General features: G+C 38.6%; 3 protein-coding genes and 1 non-coding gene across 8 annotated transcripts in view; 1 reads left to right on the top strand and 3 right to left on the bottom strand.

The window, feature by feature from the left end:
* Positions 1-4,862, bottom strand: part of LOC141444841 (tubulin beta-1 chain-like) — a 33,264-nt gene extending 28,402 nt beyond the window's left edge. The window contains exons 1-2 of the mRNA XM_074110556.1: positions 4,632-4,862; positions 1,218-1,329 (exon numbers count right to left, since the gene is read on the bottom strand). Coding sequence (XP_073966657.1) covers positions 1,218-1,329; positions 4,632-4,688 — 169 coding nt within the window. The 5' untranslated portion in view covers positions 4,689-4,862. The remainder of the gene's footprint in view (positions 1-1,217; positions 1,330-4,631) is intronic.
* Positions 4,863-6,073: 1,211 nt separating this feature from the next.
* On the top strand, positions 6,074-9,385 carry LOC141444853 (transmembrane protein 267). Its single transcript, XM_074110577.1, has 2 exons — positions 6,074-6,510; positions 7,298-9,385. The coding sequence occupies exons 1-2, from the start codon at positions 6,229-6,231 to the stop codon at positions 7,625-7,627; spliced, it is 612 nt and encodes a 203-aa protein (XP_073966678.1). The 5' UTR covers positions 6,074-6,228; the 3' UTR covers positions 7,628-9,385.
* Positions 9,386-10,477: 1,092 nt separating this feature from the next.
* LOC141444843 (venom protease-like) lies at positions 10,478-25,528 on the bottom strand. 5 transcript variants are annotated; one of them, XM_074110560.1, is made up of 10 exons: positions 25,442-25,528; positions 23,569-23,679; positions 21,306-21,393; positions 19,765-19,881; positions 19,049-19,104; positions 17,078-17,238; positions 16,346-16,540; positions 14,688-14,877; positions 13,469-13,632; positions 10,478-11,827 (listed from the first exon to the last, which is right to left on the bottom strand). In XM_074110560.1, exons 2-10 carry the CDS (start codon positions 23,642-23,644, stop codon positions 11,654-11,656), a joined length of 1,221 nt encoding a protein of 406 aa, XP_073966661.1. In that variant the 5' UTR covers positions 23,645-23,679; positions 25,442-25,528; the 3' UTR covers positions 10,478-11,653. The 5 variants fall into 5 exon arrangements, with proteins under 5 accessions (XP_073966661.1, XP_073966660.1, XP_073966659.1 ...); XM_074110559.1 differs by having other exon boundaries at positions 25,331-25,520; XM_074110558.1 differs by having other exon boundaries at positions 25,292-25,520.
* Positions 25,529-27,456: 1,928 nt separating this feature from the next.
* On the bottom strand, positions 27,457-27,529 carry TRNAV-UAC (transfer RNA valine (anticodon UAC)). Its single transcript has one exon. It is a non-coding gene; the product is annotated as a tRNA-Val (tRNA).
* Positions 27,530-27,739: the final 210 nt, after the last annotated feature.

Raw genomic sequence — 27,739 nt, forward strand, 5'->3', positions numbered from 1 at the left:
CCTACTTGTCCTCTTTTACTATGGTCGTAATAGTAACAGACTATGGAAGCTGACGTGAGGGCAGCGCTCTCTATTGCCAACCCAACAGATGGCCAAGTGGTTAGAGAACCTGACTATGAAGCTTAAGATCCCGGTTGGATGTTTAATATGTATTTAAGTATTTATTTATCTATATAAGTATGTTTATCCGTTGCCTAGTATCCATAGTACAAGCTTTGCTTAGTTTGGGACTAGGTCAATTGGTGTCAAGTGCCCCATGATTGGTCATGATATGTTTTATAACCCCGAACTCCGGACCCTAACTGCGGTGTAGAAGGCAAGGGCACCAACTCACTATTTTCCCAAGAAAGTCGCCAAGGGGCGTTTTCGTGTAGGTAGAGGTCCCTTTCTTTTTTTTTCAATTTTGGAAAAAATATGGCTGTTCCTACTCAGAATCAAGAGCACAATCGAATCCGATAGTTTAAAAAAATTACCCCAAAAAAAAATTCAGTTTTGTTTCCGTTTTTTTCATGCACTCAGTATGTGTGTAACAAAACTGACTCATAAAATTTTGTTTCAAGTTTTGTTTGAAAAAAATAGGGATATTTTTTTAAACTATCGAATCGATTGTGCTCTTGATTCTGAGTAGGAAAAGCCATATTTTTTCCAAAATTGGAAACAAAAAGAAAGGGACATCTGTACACGAAAACGCCCCAAGAAGGTTTGACCACCACTCTTTTAAGAATGTAGCGACATACCTATTACAGAAAATTGGATGGTCTGTACCACAATAGTTTGTGGTACTTAGACTGACCCCGGAGCCTACCACCACTCAGAGGATATTGGTATACTGTACCACATGTTGGTATAGTTTGTGGTACTAGGGTTAGACTGACCCACCGAAGCCTCGACGACCACCACTCTGTTAAGAGTGTAGCGACATATTATAGAATATTGGATGGCCTGTACCACAATGTTGGTATAGTTTGTGGTACTAGGGTTAGACTGACCCACCGAAGCCTCGACGACCACCACTCTGTTAAGAGTGTAGCAACATATTATAGAATATTAGATGGCCTGTACCACAATGTTGGTATAGTTTGTGGTACTAGGGTTAGAGTGACCCCCCGACGACTCGACGACCCCCAATCTGTTAAGAGTGTAGCGACATATTACAGAATATTGAATGGCCTGTACCACAATGTTGGTATAGTTTGTGGTACTAGGGTTAGACTTACCCCCCGAAGCCTCGTTATAGTAGACGTTGATCCTCTCTTGCTGCAGGGGGTTCTGTCCAATATAGTTGCCGGTGGGGTCCACTCCATGCTCGTCGGATATCACCTCCCAGAACTGAGGATAAAAGGTTACTTGGGTGAGTCAACTATTTAGTGTATGATATTCTGTCCCGTATCTCAGGAGACAGCAGTTATATAGGTAGTGCCACCAGATTTGAGGTCATGCACACAAGAACAGGATTTGGACATTCACTCATTCATTCTCCCTTTATGTAATCAGTTCTTCATGTAGCTGTGTGTGTATTCATTCACTTAACTCTCGTGGCACTACCTATACACATTGTTAGAAATGTTTGCAACAATGTTTGTGACGTCACGCGGAACTTCAACTGGCTATATCTTTATAAAGGACCATGACGATGACGATATATGTCGACGACCAGATGACCAAGTGGTTATAGAACCTGACTACGAAGCTTGAGGTCCCGGGTTAGATTCCCGGCCAGGGCAGATATTTGTATGAATAATACAAATGTTTGTTCTTGGGTCTTGGATGATAAATATGAATTTAAGTATGTATTTATCTATATAAGTTTGTTTATCCGTTGCCTAGTATCCATAGTACAAGCTTTGCTTAGTTTGGAACTAAGTCAATTGGTGTCTAGTGTCCCATGATATTTTGATAATTATATTTTTATAATATTTTGTTTAATTGAGAAAAATAAAACCGTGTTCAATATTTTTTGATAATCTATTTAATTGACAATCTAATTAGAATTTTCTAGGAAAGTAGCCTTAAGTACATTATATTATATTTAATGACCTGACCCAGTTGTTTGAAGTTGTTTAAAGTGTGTCAAAAAAATAATCAGCAAGATATGAATCACGCACATACCTACTGCTGACACAAATTCATTGTGCAACTTGCAATGTCCTTGTGACTTGTGAATTATTTAATCATCAAAAAATGTATGGAGCCACTTTCTCCTAGAATTGACTTGTAGATACATAGTTATAAGGAAAGGCACCCAACTGTCTGGCTCCGTTTTGTTTTATTTTTAATATTATGTTTGAGTTAGCTGCCTAAACTCAACCTATTTGGAGCACTTGACCTCCTAAGTACTAAAAAGTCAGCAAAAGTTAAAGCAAAAAAATAACAAATGGACTAGTGTTTCGTTGTTTCGGCTCACTCATATTTTACAAAAAAAAACATGAAGCAGTCTGAAGAATGAAACTTTGAAGGATGTTTTTTTTTTGTAAAATGTAAGTTTGAGCCGAAATAACAAAACACCGGTCCATTATTTTTTCATGTTCTCCAACATATAATCAAGCCAGTAATTAACTAAATTAATTAGGGTTTGCTCACTTTTTAGTACTTTGGAGGTCAATTATGGGCAGTGGTGATCTCTTGCAATCAGGAAACCCACTTGCTTGTTTGCCATCAAGTGGAATAAAAAAAAAAACTCCAAATAGGTTGAGTGGGCAGCTAAAAAAATGTGTCCGTTATTTTAGACTACTCTCTAACATAGGGATGTGAAAAAAAAATGGAAATAATCGAATAACACCAATTTTTTTTAAGTAAAAATTGATTTTTATATGAGATTTTAATGTTACAAACAATTGATTAATTATCGATTTTTTTATAATCAAAAATCAATCATAGTCGATTTTTCATCTGCCACCCCCCAACATTAAGTATGTATGTATGTATGTAAACTCTTTATTGTACAAAATAAGTAAACAAATACAATTGAAAAACAATGAGATATATGTACAAAGGCGAACTTAAGTTACTTAAGTTAAGTTTTGGGTTATACAAGACCAGACTATCAAACAAACTATCAAAGAATACTATCTCCATGAAGATAATATTACATTAACGCCATCTGTGCTTCTACGATCTACGATTTCAGCCCTTCTGTGCTTTTGAAACAGTTTACTTCATTAATTTAGCTAATCAAACATTCACTATGTTTATTTTGAAATTAATTAAAAATTAGGAAAAAAACGATAAATATAATAAAATCGATTATTTTTTTAAGAAAAATCAACTATACATTAATCGATTTTTCATGCTAATAACCAATCGATTAATTAAAAATTGTTTTCTTATGTAGAATGTCACATCCCTACCTAACATAAAAAATAAAACAAATCGGAGTCAGACAGTTGGGTACCTTTCTTGTTAGTATGTTCTTTTTATTATGAAAGGGCAAACAAGCAAGTGGGTCATCTGATGGGAAATGGTCACCACTGCCCATGAGTACCAACTACTCAAGGAGTCTTTGGTCCGTTGCCAGCCTAGTATAAGATCTGGCATTTAAGTTTAAAGTATGGGATTTCAAGAAATTCTCAGTGTAATTCATTAATGTTACAATATCACCAATCCAACTTTCATCTATCTATGTAATACCTTTAAACATTGAGCCTTTCAATGAGGCTGGCATAGTCACACAGGTGCACTTAGGCCTCAAAAAAAAATAGAAAAAAAAAACCTTTAAACAATCAATTCTTGTTTATACATATATTTCAGGGATGAAAAATCGATCTAGCTTGGTCTAGCTTGGTATCTCTGAGAAGCGCTGGTTACCGAGTTTTAGCCTAAGCGGAGCTCGGTTGCTCAAGTACTGCATTGGGCCTGGTACCAGATTTGATGATTTTACAGGCATACATCCTAGTCCTCTGGGAATAATGGGATAAGTGTTATCTAGAGTTCTAGCTTCATACTAAATTTCAAATAGACATCAGTTTAAAATTTCTGTATATGCATGAATTAGTAACAAACAATATAAATATGCACTTTTTAGCAGCAGTCCGGCTTTAAATTTTTTGAGATGGCAACCCTTATCTACTATACTGCAACTAAGGCTGAAGAGCTCTGCTACCTTGGTCAAAAATAAATTAAAAAAACAAAACACAGTTCGTTTTTTTTTATCTTGACTTTTTTAGGTTAACTTTGATAAAGACATCATGAAATGCCTAGAAGGAGGTAAATCTTTGATAAACAATTACCCATAGTACAGATGGGAATCCCTTCTCATTACATCTCTTTATATCCAGTAATTAAAACTAATTAGGACTAATTTGAATCAATGAAGACACATTGAAGTGTAAAACATACTCTTAAATGTTGATTCAGGGAAAACTTGGAGAAACTTACATTGCAAATTCACCACTAAGTAAATACACACAGTAAATTTCATTCATAATCGTAGCTGCAATTTGTTTTCCTTTTTTTTTATTAAGTACTTATATTATGGTTTCACTTCTGACAGCTAAACTTAAATCGTAAGTAACATTGTTAAATGCCGATATATGGAGATAAAATCGACTTTGTATGGTAGTTCCGTGGCTTTTTGTCCAAATTTTTACAAGAACGAAGAGATTGTACAAGTTTATAACTGGGATTTGTCTAACCTTTGATCCGATCTGGTTTCCACACTGCCCGGCCTGTACGTGCACAATTTCACGCATTTTGATTCAAAATTATGTAATAATCTTGAAAACTAGTACTTAATGCACGACGTGTGATGTACTGACTAAGTAGATTGAAATGTTATCAACACGAGTTATCAAATTTCTAGAGATCTGCGACGCTTACGCTTTACAAACGGATTATCAAGACTGATTTTTAGTGAGTGTTGTTACAAGAATAATGTATTTGACGAAGTGGGTAATAAAAATTTCATTTGTTTTTACATTATTTTAGAGGTAGATGTGTATTTCAGTGATAGTCAATTGGATTTTCTCTAATGAATTCGATGGTTGCGTGCGTAGCGTATTCGATCGAATTATTTCGATTTCGAATTCGAAAAGAGCGAGCGAACTTTTTTTTTTAAAGTTAACTTCAGGGTTACCACTACTGCAACAGGATTACCCTTTAAGTATTTTTCAAAACATTGCAGTCGTTCGTTTGTAATTCAAATGTTTATGAATTACCTATACTTGGAACCCTTCAATATACAAGAATCTATCTAACGTCACTTTTCACACTAAACGTCTGATAAAGCCCTAACGGACTTATTTAGCGATAATGATAAGCACTGATAACGTTTTTAAATACCGCCATTTTAACTAGAACTGCACAGTTTTTTAATCTCATAGAACTTGTATGAAACAAGAAAGTCTTTATAAACAGGATGTTGTGTTGCTGTCCATTCCATTCTATCATTCTAATTTAAGGTGTGGTTGTTTTGGTCATAGACATGGATGCAATTTTGTTGATTATTGTTATTAAAATTTTGAAAGTGCATTTACGTGAAATGTGAAATCAAATCGCATTAAGTTAAATACTGGCGGGTCATTGTTGTTATTGTTTGTATTGTAGTTACTTATTCTGTGATTTTAGTAGCAAATTATTATATAACAGAACGTTGCAGCAGTGCACTGTTGTGTTTTGGCGTGGAGAGTAAGACAGCCGGTGAAATTACTGGCACTTGAGCTATCCCATCTTAGGCCTCTAGGTTGACAACGCATCTGCAATACTCCTGGTGTTGCAGATGTTTATGGGCGGCGGTGATCTCTTACCATCAGGAGACTCACTTGCCCGTTTGCCATCCAGTCGAATAAAAAAAAAAGAAACGTTCGAAAACATTATTAGCCGTCTTTTGTTCAGCATTTTATGTTCATCAAAACTATAATTTAGTGATAAAAATAAGATTTCTTCATTTTATTTTAGTACTAAAAAAGGTTTAATAAATAATTCCCTTTTCTTATCAGTTAACAAAAAAAAACATAATTCATAGTAATATTTCAGAACAGCAGGGCTACTACGAAACTTGAAACTCGAAGTTCGTATCGTACCGTCCCTCTCGCTCTCGTATTAAATAGTATAATTGTCAGAGGGACCGCACGACACGAACTTCGAGTTTCGTAGTAGCCCCGCAGTCTTCAAAATCGCTCGCTTTGACGTGACGTTTACAAAATCTTATCACAGTTGTAAACAAACATGTAAAATTCAAGTAAGAACATTCATCACAAACTCCCAAATGCCTCAAAAGCCTCAAAAAACATAATGAAGTACGCGAAAATCGCGCTAACCCTTCTGCTATGCTCATCGCCGTTTGTAGGAGACTATGTAGTCTTTAAATCAAAGTTTTCATCATCACAAGTTTTCAGAGCATTTTCCGACAGTATTGTACACGCTATCATTGGGTTTCTTTCGTCTTTGGTGTTTTTTAGCCAAGAGACCAGTGTCATGGGCTACGCGAAACTGTATAATGTCATACTTTGCACTTTAATATCCAGTTTTATAGACGTAGATCACGTGTTCGTCGCGAGATCTCTTCAATGGAAGGTAAGGTTTTTAAGAGACTATATGCAGTCGCGACAGTTTATATGGAGTTAACAGCCTGTGTGTGTTTGTGTGTTTGTTTTTATAGTATTGCATAGTAGTTTGTAGCTTAGATCCTGTGTTCGAACCCACAACCCCCTACTCTAGAGGACATAGTTCTAACCACTAGACGGCTATGGCTAATCGGGGTATGACAGTATAAATGAAAAAATATGCATTAAAATTATCCAAGGGACTTCTTTCTAGACCCCAAAAAGAATATAGGTCCATATATTATGACAAACCTATTTGCATTTACCACTTCTTTGATCTGTCCCTTGTGTAGAACAGAGCATAAGCACCCATGAGGCTGACATTACCTGGAGTGTTCAAAGCCTCGACAAAAATAAGAAAAAAAAACTTAGCCAGTAAGAAGTAGTGGGTCCCTGACCTGATTACTTGGTGTGCAGAATGGGAAGGAATGTGGAAGATGATTTTCCTCTTTTCTTTTGACTGAGTTATTGTGATGTGATGTCTTCATGTAAAAAATCACCAATGTATGTAAAAAAATGTGCATGTGTATTGATGGTATTTATTAGGGTTATGGTTTATGGGGGCGACTGAAAAACAGCATCTGATAGCCAAGGGACTTTGTTCTGCAAGGCGCAGGCATAAGCTGAGTCACTTTCCCTTTTGATAGTTTGATTGTACTTATTATTTGTTATGTACCTATGTAGAATTTGTAAGCAAACTATTAAATAAATATCTTTTATTATTATTATTATTTAGCTGTACCATATCTTTATTACAGGACCTGACGACTTTAAAACAGCGAGGCATATTCCACTGCACAACATTCTGGCTCTTCGTCACAACTGTATTACTAATCTACAGCTATGCATACAAGAAGCTAAACATATACATACTATCTTGGATGCTTATAGTAGCATATACAAGTCACCATATACGGGATGCCAACAGAAGAGGCATATGGTTGTATCCCTATGGTCATACACCTCCATTGAGTAAGTATGTATATGCGGGTCTTACTACGATGTTGCCACATGTATTTGGATTGGTTTGTAGGTATTATAGATCAATGTTGTTGAAGGATTCCACAGTAGAGTATATGCTTGTCTAAGGCATTTGTATGTGGGGAAGAAGCAATGAGGGCTATCGCGAATGAATTCGCCGCTAGAGGCGCTAGCGTAGAGTGAGGTCTTCGAAATGTCAAATCTCATAGTTTTTAGGTGAGCTACGCGGGTTTATTTATAATTAGAAAAATTTTGTGAATATTTTGCATTACCTGAAATTAATTATGGCAATTATGCAATACGGGGCAATAAATGTCTGTGTTTTGAGACAGTTTCGTCTTTCGGAAACTTTTGTCTTCCCTTTTTTCCGAACAAAACGGGACTACGCAACACTGTGGTTGCTGGATATTTTTATGGTACGGTTTTAAGGTGTTTTAAATACGATTTTAACCTAAACTTTGTTTTAACGCCCGTAATAACAGACTCTGAAAGCCACACTTAAAAACCTCACGCAACAGTGCGCCATCTAGTGAGACAAAAAACGATAGCCCTCATTGGTTATCAACTATTTTCTTGTTCAGGGAGGGTTCAAGTATTACATTATGTAATGCAATTTTTCTTGTAAAACATTATGATGCCTTACAGGGTCAGAAGGGGGTTCAAACAATCCGTTATGTTACAGTTTTTAAAACAAAGTTTATACTATAATGTCCTCAAAAGTGGGAGATTCACATCATCTGTTGTTGTTCTTGGCCTATAAATGCTCTCATGAAGACTTTGCCATTCGTTATATGAAGGAGAAAAGGTTTAAATTCTTCAAAAATTATGTACCTTAACAGATTTCCGACATGAAACGGAGTCTCGACGAAATCTCGAATGATGCAACAATACCAAGGAAATTCTCGAAATCCACATGTGATTCATAAAAATTAAATTTGTAAATTATAATATTCATTGTGAATTTCAAATTAAAGTACTGAAAGTCAGCAACGCGTCACTCAGGTCCTTCTCACCCACATCATACACCCACTCACCCCACATCATACGCTACATACCCTGAGTAGAATAGAATAGAAATAGAAATCATTTATTTGTGACAAAGTAACGTAGTTTTGAACATGAAACTACCGTGAGACTCACTCATATTAAATATAATGACCCGGATAACTCACGTCTTAAATCGAGTTTAGCTCGACATGTTTCGGGCTAATCCGTAGCCCTTCGTCTTCGGAGCAACGCGACTCAGCGGCAGCGGCAGTCGGGTAGTCGCGCGAGCAGAGCGGCGGCGCGCAGTGCGCGTGTTGCAGCAGCCGCTGAGTCGCGTTGCTCCGAAGACGAAGGGCTACGGATTAGCCCGAAACATGTCGAGCTAAACTCGATTTAAGACGCGAGTTATTTTATTTTATTTATTTTCTTTATTGAGGAAAACAAACAGCAATACAATCATAGATGAAGCTAGTATACATGCAGGTAAATCATGAGCCAGTAAAGTTTTCACTGATATGACTACACTTATTAGGAAAATATTATGCACAAAGTAAACAAAGTAGGTAAGTTAAACAACAAACGAAAGGAATGATGACAATATCTAATACGGTTTCACGGGATACCCGTAAAAGTAACAAATTTGGAGTCATCCGGGTCATTATATTTAATAAAAGTAACGTAGTATAACAAAAACATATAAAAAAATGAAGAAAGTTGTATGTCACGAAATGTTCATAGCATAAATTGTTGGTCTTGCGAATGGCGCTGTTCTTCCTTTGGGAGCATCTGTGTAAAAATCTGTGAGTTCAGTGTAAAAAAGTGATTTCAATTTTACTATGATTGTCTTGATAAAAGTATGGAATGTCAGCATGACATCAGTAGCACAAACGCTCCACCCTGGTATGTATGATTCAGTTTGTTCAAGTGTACATTCCATAAAGAACACCTATCCAAAATTTCATGTCCATACACTAAGCAGTGTAGATTTCGGGACTTTAAATACATCGGAATGCCATGGGAATACTCGTATTGAAGTAAAAAGTAGTTTACCTATGTGGTAGGTATTCCTGAGATCTGGTTTCATACCAAATTTCATTGAAATCGGTCCAGCCGTTTTAGCGCGAAAGAGTATCTAATAAACGCAAACACAAACTTTTGCATGTATAATAAGATTAATAAGTATAAGTTATATTTGTGGTTATTTTATAAGGATTATGTTATATGTTGAAATTATACAATTTTGTAACTATACAAGGTTTTATTCATAATATAACTAGCGACTTGCCCCGGCTTTGCTCGGGTACAATTTCCGTATAAGTACCTACATCGTGATATCTTCGTTGACGTCAACTTAGAGCGCTTCCACATATACCGTAAACAGCTTCAACTTTGCCCTCTGACTCCAACATTGCCTGGTTGGTTAGAGTGGATAACTTAGCACTCGTATAGGTTGCAAACTTTTATCTACACGGGAATTATTATTATGGGGATAAAAGCTTAAAAACATAATATACAGGTGCTAAGTTATGACTAAATCAAATAGGGCAATCTTGGGGCCAGAGGGCAAAGTTGAAGCAGTTTACGGTACGCGTTTTTGCCGCGCGACTGTAGCGCTTCTAAGTCGCACTCGCACTGCAGAAGCGCGACTCGTATCTACAGCTGCAGCGCGACAGAAGCGCGACTGCAGCGCTCCGAGCTAGCGGTGGCAGATACTGTGAAGCGCGACTGCAGCGCTCCGAGCTAGCGGTGGCAGATACTGTGAAGCGCGACTGCAGCGCTCCGAGCTAGCGGTGGCAGATACTGTGAAGCGCGACTGCAGCGCTCCGAGCTAGCGGTGGCAGATACTGTGAAGCGCGACTGCAGCGCTCCGAGCTAGCGGTGGCAGATACTGTGAAGCGCGACTGCAGCTCTCCGAGCTAGCGGTGGCAGATACTGTGAAGCGCGACTGCAGCGCTCCGAGCTAGCGGTGTGCAGATACTGTGAAGCGCGACTGCAGCGCTCCGAGCTAGCGGTGGCAGATACTGTGAAGCGCGACTGCAGCTCTCCGAGCTAGCGGTGGCAGATACTGTGAAGCGCGACTGCAGCGCTCCGAGCTAGCGGTGGCAGATACTGTGAAGCGCGACTGCAGCTCTCCGAGCTAGCGGTGGCAGATACTGTGAAGCGCGACTGCAGCGCTCCGAGCTAGCGGTGGCAGATACTGTGAAGCGCGACTGCAGCGCTCCGAGCTAGCGGTGGCAGATACTGTGAAGCGCGACTGCAGCTCTCCGAGCTAGCGGTGGCAGATACTGTGAAGCGCGACTGCAGCGCTCCGAGCTAGCGGTGGCAGATACTGTGAAGCGAGCGGCTGTCGCTAGCGCCGGCGTCGCGACTGCCGCACTACAGCCGCTGTAATGTGAAGGGATTCGCTGTGCAGCACTACAGTCGCGCGACAAAAACGCCTATGTGAAAGTGCACTTACTCTTACATTTCATCATTTATTGGCATCAATGATTAGGTTTTTACTGGCGAAACTTATCTAACAGTTGTAAGGCAAAAGGAAAAAACAAGTCTACACAAGGGCGTCGCCAGCCGATGGCCCAGGGGGGGAGCTGCCCATCCCTGCCCCCCTGCCCCCCAAGGCACATTAACTTATATATTAAGAAGTGTTCTATCAGAAAACATTTTTAATTTTCATTCAATTTTTATGGAATAATCGAGAAAAACTAACAAAAATGCAACGTTGCCAGCTCAGCAGGAATAAACGCTCTTAATCAAAAAAGTTTTTGAAAAACCTTACTATCTTTTAAAAAGAGCTGTCGAACTATGTGCCACACGTTGATGCGAGTTAAAAAAAACTTTTTTCAATTTCTGTTACGTGTATGGAGTGCCCCCCTATAAATATTTATTTTTGTAATTTAACTACAAAACTAAATAGCGGCTTCGACAAGACATCTGTACTCTAAATTTCATTGATGTACATCTTGTAGTTTTCGAGTAAAATGACTGTGACATACGGACGAACGGACAGACAGACGGACTTGACGAAACTATAAGGGTTCCGTTTTTGCCATTTTGGCTCCGGAACCCTAAAAACACTCGCTTTTCACTACTTGCTGGCAGTGGGCCTAGTGCCTAAGGATTGTGCGTTGTATTATATTGTTTATTATCTATTCGTTAGGCCACACGATGCTTTCGATCCAGTCCACGTAACTGGACACGCGTGTGTAGATCGCAGGACGTCCGCTCTCGGCGCACTTCCGGCCGAAGGAAGTGATGCCCATGATGCGGAAGATGCACTGGTTGTCTCTGGATGCCACCTGGAGGGGGGATCCTGAGTCGCCCTGGGGATCAAAAAGGGGTTAGGTAAATGGGTGGCAAAAGATGCACTGGTTGTTGCGGGACGCCACTTGGAGAGGGGATCAAAAGGTGTTCGATATGTCGGCGGCCGATCGTAAAATCCGCCAGATCACGAAATTCCTAGGCATATCGTGAAATGCCGCCAATTCATGAATTGGCTAAGGGACATCCGCCATATCGTTCATAACTCACCGTTTAGCGATTTGCCTAGTGACGTTTAGGCAGATCATGAAATTCCTAGGCATATCATGAAGCGCCGCCATTTCATGATTTGGCCAGTTTAGGCAGATCATGAAATTCCTAGGCATATCATGAAACTAGGCATTAGGCATTCACGCGCTAAACAAACACGGGCGGTCAGCTGGTCACGGCCGCCATTGCATACGCAGCGCCACCAGTGGCCAAATAAGAAACTATTTTACGATGTGCCCGGTATAGAGCTAGGAATATCGACGAATGCGTTGCTCTAATCGATCTGCCGTATTATTTCTCAGGCACATCGTGATATGCCTGGCCAACGTTTAGGCATATCATGAAATGGCGGCGTTTCACGATATGCCTAGGAATTTCGTGATCTGGCGGATTTTACGATCGGCCGCCGACAGATACAGCGCCATCTATAGTTCATCTGCTGAACTAGATAGCTTGCTAATTAATCAAAATGATCGATGCCCGTTGACATTCATGAACCTCAGCAGTTACAAAATAAAACACAAAATGTGGTGGCGCTAGTATCGCGCATCAATATAAATAAGGTTTTTAAGTTTGTTTGTCACTGTTCCATTGCAATCGGCTTCGGAGTAAAAAGTCCAAAAAACCAACCGGTCTCTCATTACGGGCACCCAACTTTACAAAAGGGTTTAGTTAACTTAGTGGCATGAAATTGTTCATTATTACCAGGGTCAGCTTAGCTATCCAGGCGTCCCGGGCGAGTCAAGCTTTCGGCGCCCTTTTAGATACAAGCGACAAATACAAGTGACTCTTTCAAATATTTCGAGAAAGTGCTAATGTTATGATGAATTCGCAAATTATTTATGATAAGTGAACTCATATCTAGGTATTCTAATCATTCTATTCTAATCTAATCATAATAGGCTAAGGTTTTTTTTGATATTATAAAAAGTTATATCCATGGTAATGAAAGTATCCGTAAATGAAATAATTCTATTGGTTCTTGACAAACACATTCTTTGCACGTCTTTGGTGGAAACACAGCTTAAAGCCAGCACTGTGCGTACCCGGCAGGGGCGTGGCATCAGATATTTCCGTGGTAAAGCCGAAAGATCGCTTACATCTTTCACAAATCCTGTATGCCCCATTGACCTATTTTTAATTCCCGACGCAAAAAGAGGGGTGTTATAAGTTTGACAGCTATGTGTGTCAGTCTGTGGCACCGTAGCTCTTAAACGGATGGACCGATTAGAATGCGTTTTTTTTATTTGAAAGCAGGTTTTCTAGCGATGTTTCGTAGACATGTTTTATCAAAATCGGTTCAGCCGTTTTTGAGATATTGAATTTTGAAGTGTCAAAGTCGGGGTTTTCAAACTTTTTGTAGGTAGGTTATGAGCATATTAGGCAAGCCGATACGAATAGGGTTATATGAACGTTTCGCCTCTGGTACCTACCTGGCAAGTGTCCTTCCCCCCGCGCAGCTCCCCCGCGCACAGCTGTGTGGGCGCGAAGCCCTGCCAGTTCCTGTTGCGGGTGTTGGCCAGCAGCCGATCGCAGTGCGCGCTGTCCAGGAGGGAGAGGGACACCTTCTGCAGCTCTTTTGCTGTCTCTTTCGTGCCTGAGTCACAAAACATAGTTTTTTAAGTCCTGACGGACACACCCACAAAAATTGCATACATATCGCAGAACGCAACTAATATAAAGAGGATCCAATTGGTAAATATTTTACGCGAATGATTTATGTTCCAACTATTTCATGTGGACGAACGATTTTTTTTTCTGAAAATGTAAACTAACATATTTCAGGGTTATCTTGTAGAACCCTATAGGTTAGGTTACATTTTACAAGCTATTATTTAGTTTCACCTGTCCCGTTGTCTGTCTGTCTGTCTGTAATCAAATCTTGCAAGTTAAATTTGACCAACTTCCAGTAGTCAGATTGCCTTGAAATTTGTAATACTTATGTAAATCGCGTGACAATACAATAATCTAGTAGTGACATCCTGGTAGTCCAACCAGGATCGTCGCCGCAGGACGGAACTCTTCGACGGTTAATAGCATCGACTTGAAATTTGGTATGTAAATGTAGTGTGGGTGACAATGCAAGTACAGTCAACAAAAAGTACAGTCAGTAAAAAAGCTTGTATTAAAAAAATGGTTAGGTTATTTTATATTAGAAACAGTTTAAAAAACGTACCTACGTCACATAACATAATGAAACAAAACAATTGTTTTGCTTGCCATAGGTATGTCTTAGCGCAAAATTCTAACCATAAAATTATTGTTCATCGGTCCACCTAGTGGCAGGCAGCAGGGCTACTAAGAAACTCGAAGTTCGTATCGTACCGTCCCTCTCGCTCTCGTATTAAATAGTATAAGTGTCAAAGGGACTGCACGACACGAACTTCGAGTTTCGTAGTAGCCCTGCAGGCCCGCGTCTTCTGATTCATAGTCGTATTCGAGAATCCGTCTCCTCCAATGGTAATGTTTTTCAAGCGATGAGGCCGGCCCATTGCCACTTCAACTTACATACTTTTCCAGCTATGTCGACGACTTTAGTTCTCCGACGAATTCCCGTATTCCGTATTCTATCGCGCAAACCTCCATGGCTCACTCCATAGCTCGTTGCGAGAGAGGCCAACATGCCAACAGGTTTACTATTATAAAGCTTACGTGTGTTAACGACGCCCCAGCCGGTGGCCAGGGCTTGGGAGTAGTTGTCGAGGTCATTCCTCCGCCACAGGCACGCGGGCCGCACCGCCTTGCTGAGGTCCACATCAGCAGCTAGCTCCAACAGCGCTATGTCGTTGTAGCGGCGGGGGGGCTTGTAGTCGGGGTGCTTCTTGATAGACTTTATTGGTACCTGGAGATAGTGGACTTTTAGGGAGTTAAGTCATGGTGGTAGACTTTTTTTTGACATTCATAAGTGCTTGTTATAGCCTAAATACGGTATTTGACTGTTTTGTATATGTTTTATAAATTAAAAATTCACAATGCCTTTTATCGAATAGAGAAACAATTTTTAAGCTACCTTTACAAATAACAAAGTTATATATCGAGATTAGAAAGACAAAGACATACTGGCATGTGACGTCACACGCCAGTACCGCCATACTTGTTGCATCGAGAAAAGCGTTTGAGAAAGAGACAGGTATACAGATTTTTCAAAAAATCACTATAAATCCAATTTTCAACCGATTTAAATTTTCTCTTCGCTAAACACTCTATATTTTCAGAATAATATTAAGATATGGCAAATTAAGGAGTTGTCAAATACCGTATTGAATAAAGATATTTTGACTGACTTTGGTCGTCATAGCCTAGTGGCCTGGCTCCACGAACTCAATGGATAAGTTGCTCTGAAGATGATCATGGTGGAGTTCGAAACAGTGGCGTAACGTGCCTTATCCCCGTATAAAAATATTTGGGAGCCTTGCCCCTTATGAAGGATAAAGATTTCTCACAAAAGAAAAAAAAATGTTTGCACAAAATTAAAAGAAATATTTAATCATCATAATTATCTATCTGTCACTTTTTCCAAAAAAAATACAAACTCTTACGCACGTCGGGGGCCCCCGTGGCCCGGGGGCTCCGTATAATTGATACTGCAGATACGGCGGTAGCTATAGGTACGCCCCTGGTGCGAAACGGGTCAGCGTAGTGCAGTTGGGTTGGTATGATGTGTTTGTGTTATTAGAGCGTGGAGGTGATGGTGCTGCATGTACACATGTCGCATAGACGTAGCTACGGTAAAGTCGCGGGTGAGCAAAGTAATTGTTTGTACAGTCACCAGCACTGCAGCTCTGGTTACAGGGCTACGGCACATGCTGAGCTGAGTCCTTTTGGCATCACACTACAGCACAATATCTCTTATTTTCCTCTCTTCTCCTATTTATGTTTTTACTGTGTTTTTGTTGTGATGTAGTGTGTTTTTCTTGTCAATAAATGTTGTGAGTTTGAGTTTGAGTTTCAGCATTCATATCTGCCAAAAATATCTACACGTCTTTCCGGCCCTAGAAATAGAGTCGTATCAGATATTTATGCACGCTTGTAGTGTCAGATATTGGTGCTGGTGACTGTACCTAGTTCATTGTTATTTATTTACTTCCGCAAAGTAATGCCTGATTCAACAAATACTAGGCAAGCCCAGCGTAGGACGTCTACCAACGAGATGACCTGGTTAAAGCCGCAGTTTCACGGTGGATGCAGGCCGCTGCCAACCGAAGCAACTGGAGGTCTATGGGGGAGGCCTATGTCCAACAGTGGACGTCCTACGGCTGAGATGATGATGATGAGTATTCAGAGTGTTGGACCCAAACTCTTGGACTTACCTCAACTGGGGTAGCTCCGTCTTGTACTGAAGGGTCGATATTCTGGTCCCCAAGTCTCACGATGGCCGGTGTGGGCTCGCGAGCGCTGGGGTCCCTGGTGCAGTGCCCAGCAGTGAGCACGAAGCGGGGGCTGATGAGCGCCCCTCCACACTTGAAGGAGTACGTGTCTTCGAAATTCACCCAGCCTATTGCAGCCTGGAATGGAAATAAATTATACAATGGATTATTTGTTGTAGGTAAGGTACACAGTCGATCCATTTAAGAATAACAATAAGAATGGTTTATTGGCTGATTTAATTCCTGACCCGCCGTAGAGCGCTCTCACAGTATAGTCGTTCCAATCGTTTATTTAACTTTTGACAGATCACGCACGTGAAGTATTACAATAATTTTCGGTACAATACCATACTTCATGGATGGGTACCGCCCACTTAGTGATGTGCCATTCATAATGAATGACCATAGACTATAAAAACCGTTTTGAAGTAAATCGATTTTATAAATAACGTTATAACGCAATATCAATGAATTACCAAGTATCACCGATAAAAGGTTCCCCTACATTAACCTTTTCACCGCCACGTCAAATACAAAAGACATCACCCATACGCCAGGCTTCGATATTGTAATGTCTAAAATTTAACCTTAACACAATTGAACGAAGGTTGCTTTTGTATTGAAGTAATTTACGTATATATAGGTCGTTGGCGTCGAAAAGGTTAAAATGCTCACCATGTGGGGGAACTCCCCCAGCTGCGCATTCTCCCCTCCAACGATCAGCTCCACCCCCACATAGTCGCACTTGGAGGCCGAGATGGACATGGCTTCCGGGTCCGGCACCAGCGGAACGAACCCCACCGTCTGCACCACGCCGCGACTGTACTCTTCGCACTCTAAAAAATAGAATAAAAAATTGACATGGATTTTTAAAAAACTTAGAGACGTAGTGCCCAGAACGACTAATGAATCGAAGAGCTCCGATAGGGATATATTAAAGGATATTTATGTATCTTTAGTCCAATCCGTATTAATATACTGCATACCTATCTGGGGTGGGGCGGCAAAAACCAAATATCTACAGGTAGAACGTGCACAACGAGGCTTAATTAAAGTCATGTACTTTAAAAAGCGAAGATTCCCTACAGAAAGTCTATACAGCTTATCAAAACTCCTTACCGTTAGGCAACTTTATATTAATAATACAGTTCTGAAAGTACACAAGACCTTGCCATACGACTCTAATAAAGAAAGTAGAAGGAGAAAAGACATGGTTATAAAAGTCACTAAAACTAAAACCAAATTTGCAAGCAGGCAATTTCCCAGGATGTCCAGTCACCTTTACAATAAAGTGAATAAGTACTTAAATATATACAATAAAAACTATCATCATTGCAAAAATATTATTTCTAAATGGCTTCAAGAAAGATCATATGATGCGACAGAGCAACTTCTTGCACGGTGACACACACACGCGCGCACACACACACACACACACACACACACACACACACAGGATAGATGACCTAATATGTGTACATCTACGAGGCTTATTTATTTTATTTATTTATTTGTTACTCTATATATTGATTAGTTATTATAAAATACTGTTACTTATAATATAATATTGTTAATAAGTGTTAAAAATGTTGGAGGAGCGGAGCGTTCTAACACAGGCTTTTTAGCCTAAAGGGACGCCCCAGGTACTGTAAACCTACTTACCTATAAATATGAAATAAAGATATTTTGATTTTTTTTTGATTTTTTGACTCTGAAACAAACAATAATAAAATAGGAAATCATTTTATAACAAAAAAATTAACCGACCACTGAAATGAATTGAAAATAATTAATGTAATAGTACATTGCGTCTTAAGGGCGGTAAACAAGGAATTACGAACGAGAGTCTTTTAGAATAATTCTAGTACCGCCCGTGCGACATACAATGTTTTTCATCACATTTGCGAGTAAAATTGTATATTTGTAAAAGAAAAACTAATATTTTTTCAAAAATTGCGGATACCGCTGAATACGTTCTTGGCAGCGCCAGCCTCCGCGCCGCCCTACCCCAGCCTGACCATGCGCCCGACGTGCGCGCGCCGCGCTCCTGCAGGCGCTGCAGCACGCCATGCAGTACCTATCACACTCATTTACCGACCTTGGGCTTCATGACAACAAAATTAGTACGGGCAATGACCCATTTACCGACCACGGGTTTCATGACAAGCACATTAAGGTCGAGGGTTTTATTTGGGGGGTTGCAACCAAGGTAGCCTGCATGTTAATACACTGTTTACGAATAAGTGTGATGAAAAAGCTGTTGAAGTGTGCCTCAGCACGAGCCAACAGGAGTGGAACTATAGTTGTCTACCTCACCTACATACTTAACGTACTCGTAGACTTAGTCTTCTCATTTTTAGGGTTCCGTAGTAAACTAGGAACCGTTTTAGTTTTGTTACACGTAAAGTGGGGGTGATTTTTTTTTCTCGACTAACCCAATAGCGTCGTTAGATCATAGGTCTTTTAAAACCATTGGGGGGTTGCCCAGACGATTTTTCGATTCGTGCGAATTTTCATTAAAATCAGGCCCCCCCCCTCTAAAATCTAAACTGTTTTTATTTTATAAACTACGTAGTCTAAATATTATTTAAACTACTTAGTTTATACAAGCTGCTCCGCCCTTTTAAAGACAAAAAATTAACTTACTTCGTTCACTAACTGGCCTTGTGTCGCGTTGATTATTACCGCCCCAAACAGGTCTGCTGTAGATAAAAGAAAACCACATTTTAATACATACTTATTTACTTTAAATTAAAACTACCGCGTTCACTTGGTACGCTACATCTTCCAGCATCCGTTCCGTGAAGCTGTGGAACGAGTACTAGCCTTTGCTCATTAGGGAGTCCCCATCTGTGTCCTCGTTCAGGGTCAGATTGAAGAAACTGTGGAAGTACCTACCTGTATTCTTTTACCCGTCTGCCCGAAAGATATGAATAAGAAAGATAAGATATGTTTTATGAGCGTATTTATGCCCATTTCTTTGGTCCTCGCTGCAGCCTAAACGGCTGGACGGATTTTAACATATGAGGTATCATTGAATTCGTCATTATTTAGACGACCGGATGGCTAAGTGGTTAGAGCACCTGACTACGAAGCTTGAGGTCCTGGGTTCGAATCCCGGCCGGGGCAGATATTTATGTGAATAACACGAATGTTTGTTCTCGGGTCTTGGATGTTTAATATGTATTTAAGTTTGTATTTATCTATATAAGTATGTTTATCCGTTGCCTAGTATCCATAGTACAAGCTTTGCTTAGTTTGGGACTAGGTCAATTGGTGTCAAGTGTCCCATGATATTTATTTATTTATTTTATTTATAAGTATTGTTTATTCATAGATGATGTATCTTTCACCCAACTTACTTCCCGTTCTTCTGTGTGAGCGGCGGCGCGGTCTGTAGGATGCTGCCGCCGTCCCTGCAGCAGACCACTGCAGTCTCGAACGACTGCGAGCAGAACGTCGGCCGGATGCCGTTTTGTCTGGAAGAAATTGACAAAAACTCATCATAGATAATTGGATTAGGGTACTTGTACCTTCTGAAATAGTACATTGTGTCTTAAGGGCGGTAAATAAGGAATTACGAACGAGAGTCTATTAGAAGCCCGAAGTCGAAGACTGAGGGCTTTAATGAGTCGATGTTCGTAATTCTAGTACCGCCCGTGCGACATACAATGTTTTTCATCACATTTGCGAGTAAAATTTTATATTTCTAAAAGAAAAAATATAATTCTTCCAAATATTGGCGATATCATAGGCTGCGCTCTTGGCAGCGTCGCCCTCCCTCTGCCTCGGCATGTGCCTGAGCCGCGTGTGCATGTGGTCCATGTAGTCCTGCAGCAGCACCATCAGTACGGGCACTGACTCATTGACCGTCCTTGGGCTTCATGACAAAACAATGTGTACGCGCAATGACTCATGCGACCGACCACGGGTTTCATGACAAGCACATTAAGGTCGAGGGTTTTATTTGGGGGGTTGCAAACAAGGTAGCCTGCATGTTACGACACTGTTTACGAGCAAGTGTGATGAAAAATACATTAAGAACATATCTCAGGTCAGGTATTGTAAGAAATTAAAAAATACACTATATTCTTACGGAACCTCCCATAGACGTGAAGTGGGGGTATTTTTACAAGCTTTTATATAGTTTCACTTGTCCCGTTGTCTGTCTGTCTGTCTGTAATCAAATCAAGTTAAGTTTGACCAACTTCCAGTAGTCGGATTGACTTGAAATTTAGCATAATTATGTTAATTGCGTGACGATACAATAATCTGGTAGTGACATCCTGGTAATCCAGCCAGGATCGTCTCCGCAGGACGGAACTCTTCAACGGTTAATGGCCATCGACTTCAAATTTGCTATGCAAATGCAGTTTGGGTGACAGTGCAAGTTAAGTCGAGAAAAACTACTTACAATCAGCAAAAAAAAAGCTTGTATTAAAAATGTAATTTTTACCAAAAACTTATTTTCTCGTCTGTTTTCCGGAGTTTGTGAAGACGATTTTTCGATTCAGTGATTTGTTTGCAAAATACTTAACTTGAATTAAAGTGTTTTTCATTAAAATCGAGCGTGACCTCCCCCTCTAATAGCTAACCGGATGGTTTGGTTTTTTTTTAAATCATGAAGGTAGTAAAGGGTAGGTATATGTATACCTAATATCAAATCTACAAGGAAAACTGTAACGGCTAAGTTTGCTTAAGAATTATTACCTACTAGTTAACGAGTAGGTAGCCTAAGGCACCTAAAATATACCTACCTAAACTTGAAAGACTGTACAACAGTGTACAACATCCAAAATCCTTAGAAAACTGTAACTTGATTTTTTCGAAACGCCTATGGAACTCTGTCTTGGCCGTTTTAATAATAATCTTGGCGAACTACTCCAACAGAGGCTGTACTCACTGAAAGTCTTGGCGGGCGGATTCGCAGCGCGTGGCTATTTCACATCGGCCCAGCGTGTTAGTGTACTGGTCGACGCACTGGTCACCCACTGGAATAACAATACAACACAATAACAATACAACACAATCACAATACAACACAATAACTCTTTAAATATATCACACCAGCACATAAGCAGTTAGATAACCTACCCAACGACGATCGATCGACTGGTCTGGTAGGAACAATCGATCGACGGATACCGGTTGACGTCGATCGATTTATAAATCGATCGATTATCGATCGACGGCATCGATCGATCGATTGGTTTGGTAGAAACAATCGATCGACGTCGACCAATCGGTTCTACCATCGATCGATGCCGTCGATCGATGATCGATCGATTGGTCTGGTAGAAACAATCGATCGACGTCGACCAATTGGTTCTACCATCGATCGATGCCGTCGATCGATGATCGATCGATTGGTCTGGTAACACCCTAAAGTTGGAAAACAACCGACTTTGTCACTTCACAGTTCAATACCTGGGCGACCGTGCTTTGCTCGGGCTAACTTAATATACTTAAGACCAAGCTAGATCGACTTGTCATCCCCGAAAACCTCTACAAACCAAACATCGCTAGAAAACCTGGTTTCAAATCGGTCCACCCGTTTGAGAACTACGGTGCCACAGATAGACACACAGAGAGATATACACACAGACACACATAGCGGTCAAACTTATAACACCCCTCTTCGGTAGATATGCGAACGAAATCATTGTTAAATTGATTGTGAAAAAGTTCCACCGGCAAACGATTCGATTTCCTCAATTGAACATACTCGTATATAAATCTAACACGATACATAGTATAAGGAAATGATTAAACTAAATTCTTTCCTTTCGAAAATAAATCTTGATGCCTAGGTCTTTAGGTTTAAAGTCCACCTGAGTACCTAGGATGGATGAGTGGATCACTCATTCATAATACAAGATCATTTGCATTCTAAAGGTGAGGTAAGGTACAACCTAATACTAATATTATAAATACAAAAGTTTGTGTGTACGCTAAAACGACTGGACGGATTTAGATGAAATCTGGTACGTAAGCTGGACATCTGGAATAACATATAGGCTACTTTTTATCCAGATATTCCCACGGGATAGGGACAAAATCTCGAAATAACAACTGTTGGGTTGTTTTAAATGCAACGTCAATAAGAAATACGATGTAATTTTCGGAAATTCCCACGGGAGTTTTGTAATATCCCGAAATTTCAAGTCACTGCTGTATGTATCTACTTAATGATTTACGCGTGCGAAGCCGCGGGTAAACTAATAATTTATAAATGCTAATGGAACTCTATTCGTAATATTTTAATGTCTGTGCTGTTTGTACATACAGGTAGATAAAAAAATAAAAACCGGCCAAGAGCGCGTCGGACACGCCCGAAATAGGGCTCCGTAGCCATTACGAAAAAATTGAGTAATATTTTTCTAAGGATTTCGTATACCTAATCTGCCATAGTTTAGGTATATTTTATACCTTAGGCTGCTATTTACTCTTAAACTCTTAAAAGTTAAAGTTTTCCTTGAAAGTTTGATAAACTTCTACATCCTGAATTTTTTCAAATTTTTCCACCCACCAGTTTAGATTTTAGAGGGGGGGGGGACGCTCGATTTTAATGAAAATTGGCACTTTAAAGTTGAATATTTCGCAAACAGATCACTGAATCAAAAAATAGTCGTAGCAAAAACCCCTAATGGTTTTACCTATCCAACGATACCCCACACTATAGGATTGGATGAGAAAAAAAATCACCTCCACTTTACGTCTATGGAAGGTAGTCTAAAAAAACATTTTAAAAATTTTTGAATGTTCTATTTTGTCGGCATAGTTTACATATATATCCGTGCAAAATTACAGCTTTCTAGCATTGATAGTCTCTGAGCAAAGCCGCGGACGGACAGACAGGGTATAAGGGTTCCGTTTTTGCCATTTTGGCTCCGGAACCCTAAAAACTATCCTAGACCTTCTCCGGGACTCAAATGAGTTATCTGTATACCGAGTTTAATCTAAATCGGTTCAGCGGTTTAGCCGAGAAGGGCTAACAAACAAACAGACTTACATACTTTCGCATTCATAATATTACGACGATCAATAACACCTAACTATCATGCTAAAAGATGGTAGATAGACGGTATTGGTTCTTAACCGTCGATTAGTGGGATGGGAAGAGGAATTATTAGGTATAATTTTAATATAAACATTCAAACACTTACCGTTATTCTGCGTCAAGACATCTTGAAAAAATATGAACGCACAAAAAATAACAACTTTGAAAACTTTCATATTCATTTACTTATTTTATTCTATTTAGTCAGCATCAGTCACTAAATAAAAAAAAAAATTTTTTTTTACCCGACTGCAAGAAGAAGGTACATACCTATATATGCACCGTGCTAATTTTGATTTCCGTTAACTTTAAGAGGACAATCTACAGGTCAAGCGAAGTTAATTTCTCTAAGACACTGTGGCCTACTTAAGTCTTACTGTTTAAGAAATAATTGTGAGTTAAGATAATTAATTGTTAGCAGTAAAACACCGTAAAGGTCCTTAATTTAGGACGTTTTCAAAGTCTATACTAATCCGTTTTTAATTCACACATATTTAGCTAAAGAAATACTAATAGTATCACTTGTTACATAACTGTTAAAAAAGTAGGTATAAAGGTAGAAACAACAACAATATTTATGTAGGTACACCTGTAAGCTGGAAATAAAAGGTTTTTTTATTTATTTTTTATGTCACTTGTTAAGTTTGTTTATTTTACAATTTAACTATTAACATTAACTGTGAAGCATCCATATAAAAAATATTCTAGAAAAAAATTTTTTTTTGCCGGCAAAGCTTTATAAGGTATTATCAGGTAGTTTAATATCAAATTATCAATGAACTGAGCTGTCTGCCGAAGTTAACGAAAATAAAATAAAAACACGGTGTAGGTAGGTACTTAGTATGTTTTATTGCGCGTATCTTTGATGTACTTAATATAATGTACTTCTAATAACAGAATTACATTGATACAATGGAAAAAGTAGGGTAGGTTTTGAGACCAATTTAATTTCAAGAAAATATTGGGGAATAATTATCCCGTCAAACCAGAATAATTTGATGTAAGTAGCTTTGCAATAAATAAATAGATAATCAATGAGGGCTATCGCGTATGAATTCGCCACTAGAGGCGCTAGTGTAGCGTGAGGTCTCCGAAATGTCAAATCTCATAGTTTTTGGGTGAGGAATGCGGGTTTATTTATAATAAGAATAATTTTGTGAATATTTTGCAATATCTGAAATTAATTATGGCAAGTATGCGTTATGGGGCAATGAATGTCTTTGTTTTGAGACAGTTTTGTCTTTCGGAAACCTTTGTGCTCCCTTTTTTCCGAACACAATGGGGACTATGCAACACTGTGGCATGCTCGATATTTTTATGGTACGGTTTTAAGGTGTATTAAATATGATTTTAATCTAAACTTTGTTTTCACGCCCGTAATAACAGACTTTGAAAGCCGTACTTAAAAACCTCACGCAACAGTGCGCCATCTAGTGAGACAAAAAACAATAGCCCTCATTGAGTTGGCCGCCACAGTTCAGTTACTGTTCAAAACGCAATTTGACCTATCGCATATGTTGACTGTCATAAATGTTTTTTTTTTATTAATAAATTAAACATATTTTATTGTTTCACAATTCATTTTAATTGATTTCTATTTATTATTATTATTTAATCAAGGGGGAGTCCCGTCCATATAATTTTATTTTTTACCTACACATTTATAATTTACTTCGTTATGCTAGCTTTAATAGGTATATAAAATAATTGAAAAATATACATTTTATAAAAAAAAACTATCTACCAAGTTTCTTGCAGCGCATTCTTGGCAATGATGGTCTTTCCGAAAACGCTGGTAATAAAAAGTGATAAGTAACGTAGGTACCTACTTTGTATGAAATAGTGATAAAATTCAAAAATAGATTCACTATTGACTATTAAACGTGTTTTAGTTTTTGTTTTTTTGATAATCAAAAGGTAATTTTCAAATTAATTGTCATTAGTCATAAATTGAAAACTGAACACAAAATAACACAAACACTGATTTGTCTCGTTTATCCTTGACAATCTGACAGGTGTCCTAACCGACCCGGAGCCAAGCCGATACTGTATACTGTTTTTTCCTTAGTTTCGTCGTCCACAAACCGGATTCGTATTTACATTTTTTTTTATTAGCATGCGGTTTGTGTGATATTATGATGGATCTTGTTTCTTGGTATTTGAACTCTAAGTGATAAACAATAAGAGCGCCTTAGACGCCTTTTTAAATTTGTTACGGGGTACAATAAATATACTAGTTTATTGTTTATACGTTACCTACATGTACTAAGTAAAAGATGACGTTCCCATCTCTTCCCGTGTATGGGTGGTAAAGGGCAAATAAGGGACCTCGCATTGATATAAATCTAACCTAACCTAGCCTATAGAGTTCTACTCTACTAAGTCCGAAATATAAATAAATAAATAATACCTAAATAAATAAATATCACGGGACAATTCACACCAATGAGGGCTGTTTTTTGTCTTTCTAGATGGCGCCACTGTTGCGTGAGGTTTTTAAGTGGCTTTCAAAGTCTGTTTATTACGTTCGTGAAAACAAAGTTTAGAGTAAAATCATATTTAATACACCTTAAAACCGTGCCATAAAAATATCGAGCAACCACAGTGTTGCGTAGTCCCGTTTTGTTCGGAATAAAAGAGAGGACAAAAGTTTCCGAAAGACAAAACTGTCTCAAAACACAGACATTCATTGCCCCGTAACGCATAATTGCCATAATAAATTTTAAGTAATGCAAAATATTCACAAAATTATTCTAATTATAAATTAACCCGCGTAGCTCACCCAAAAACTATGAGATTTGACATTTCGGAGACTTCACGCTACACTAGCGCCTCTAGTGGCGAATTCATACGCGTTACCCCTTATTGGTGTGAATTGTCCTGTGATATTTTATTTTATTTATTTTATCTGTTACCAGAACTAATTATCATTTACTACTAAGTACCTACTATTTATTATTTTAAGGGTAAAAAATGACTGTTAAAACTTCTCAAAAAAATAAATTAAATTGCATGCTGTCATTACTACTTTTGACGACCGCAGTATTGTATCTAACTATACTACAAACTATAGCTTCTTACAACAAAGCAAAATGTACAATAATGTATGCTAATTTTATACAAAGTGGACCTAGAAGGACTGATTTAAAAGATAAGGGGACGCATGCAATGTCCTATAACTTATGGCGTTTCCGATGTCGCATAATAGCTGAAACATTCAAAAGAATACGCTACCCCTTGACGCTACCACAGTGTAAGGAAATGTTTAAAATAATATAATAAAGAATATAGTTTCGTACTTCAAGAAGAGATTTTGCTATTCGACGATAGATGCCGTTATAATCAATAATATGAGTAACATTTTAGTTAGTCATTAAATAATAATTAAATGTAAAATTAGTCAGTTTTTGATCAGTTTAACAATTCGATAACAATATGGTATGTGTCCTATAAAATTGAACAGAATTGGATGAAAACCTGATTATTATGCTAGAAGCTTTTTCTATCCGATAAGAGATGGCGCCAACAGCCACAAAACTGCAAATTTTGTTGAAGAAATACGAGGATCACATTGATTTTTAATCAGTTGGTAAAATAAAGTCAATTAATCATCATAAGAAAATATAAGGTAGACGTTGTATAAGGCATATACAACGTCTGTTATATACATACATACATATTAAATTAAGACATTTTTCTCAAAGCTTTCCTCATGCGTCTACATCAATTATTTAATTGATCGCTAAATTACTGTAGTAAGTACTTAATTTAGTTTGCAGACAGTTGGTCCAACCTCCAAAATCGCTTTGTTTAGGGAAAATTATATGTTATAATTATTGTTATACCCTCCAAAGTTGAAGTGTAAAAAGTAAGGCAATTAAGAAAAAAATAAAGACAGGTGAGTGGTATAGTGTAGTTAGCCCAGTTTTACTTAACTGTATGTTCTAAATAAAGATTAAAAATATCTTAAGCTTTGTAAATTTACAAAAAGATATGATTCCGGCCAGGATCGAACTGGCGGCCTTCTGCGTGTAAAGCAGATGTGATAACCACTACACCACGGAACCAGGTAGCATACTGTGCGAAATTATCTTACTTATAACAAAACAAGTATCTGTGTTACTTCGTCAATTAGACCAGCGCATTCGGTTCGTATAATATAAACCAGGGTTTCTCAAACTTTTGGCTCCACAAAGCTCCCAAAGAAAGTAATAAAATTGACTGTTGGAGAAACTAAGGTTATTTATATTTCAATCATTATTATAATATAATGTATA

Source organism: Choristoneura fumiferana, chromosome 30 (genome assembly GCF_025370935.1).
Source record: "Choristoneura fumiferana chromosome 30, NRCan_CFum_1, whole genome shotgun sequence".
Classification (NCBI taxonomy): Eukaryota; Metazoa; Arthropoda; class Insecta; order Lepidoptera; family Tortricidae; genus Choristoneura; species Choristoneura fumiferana.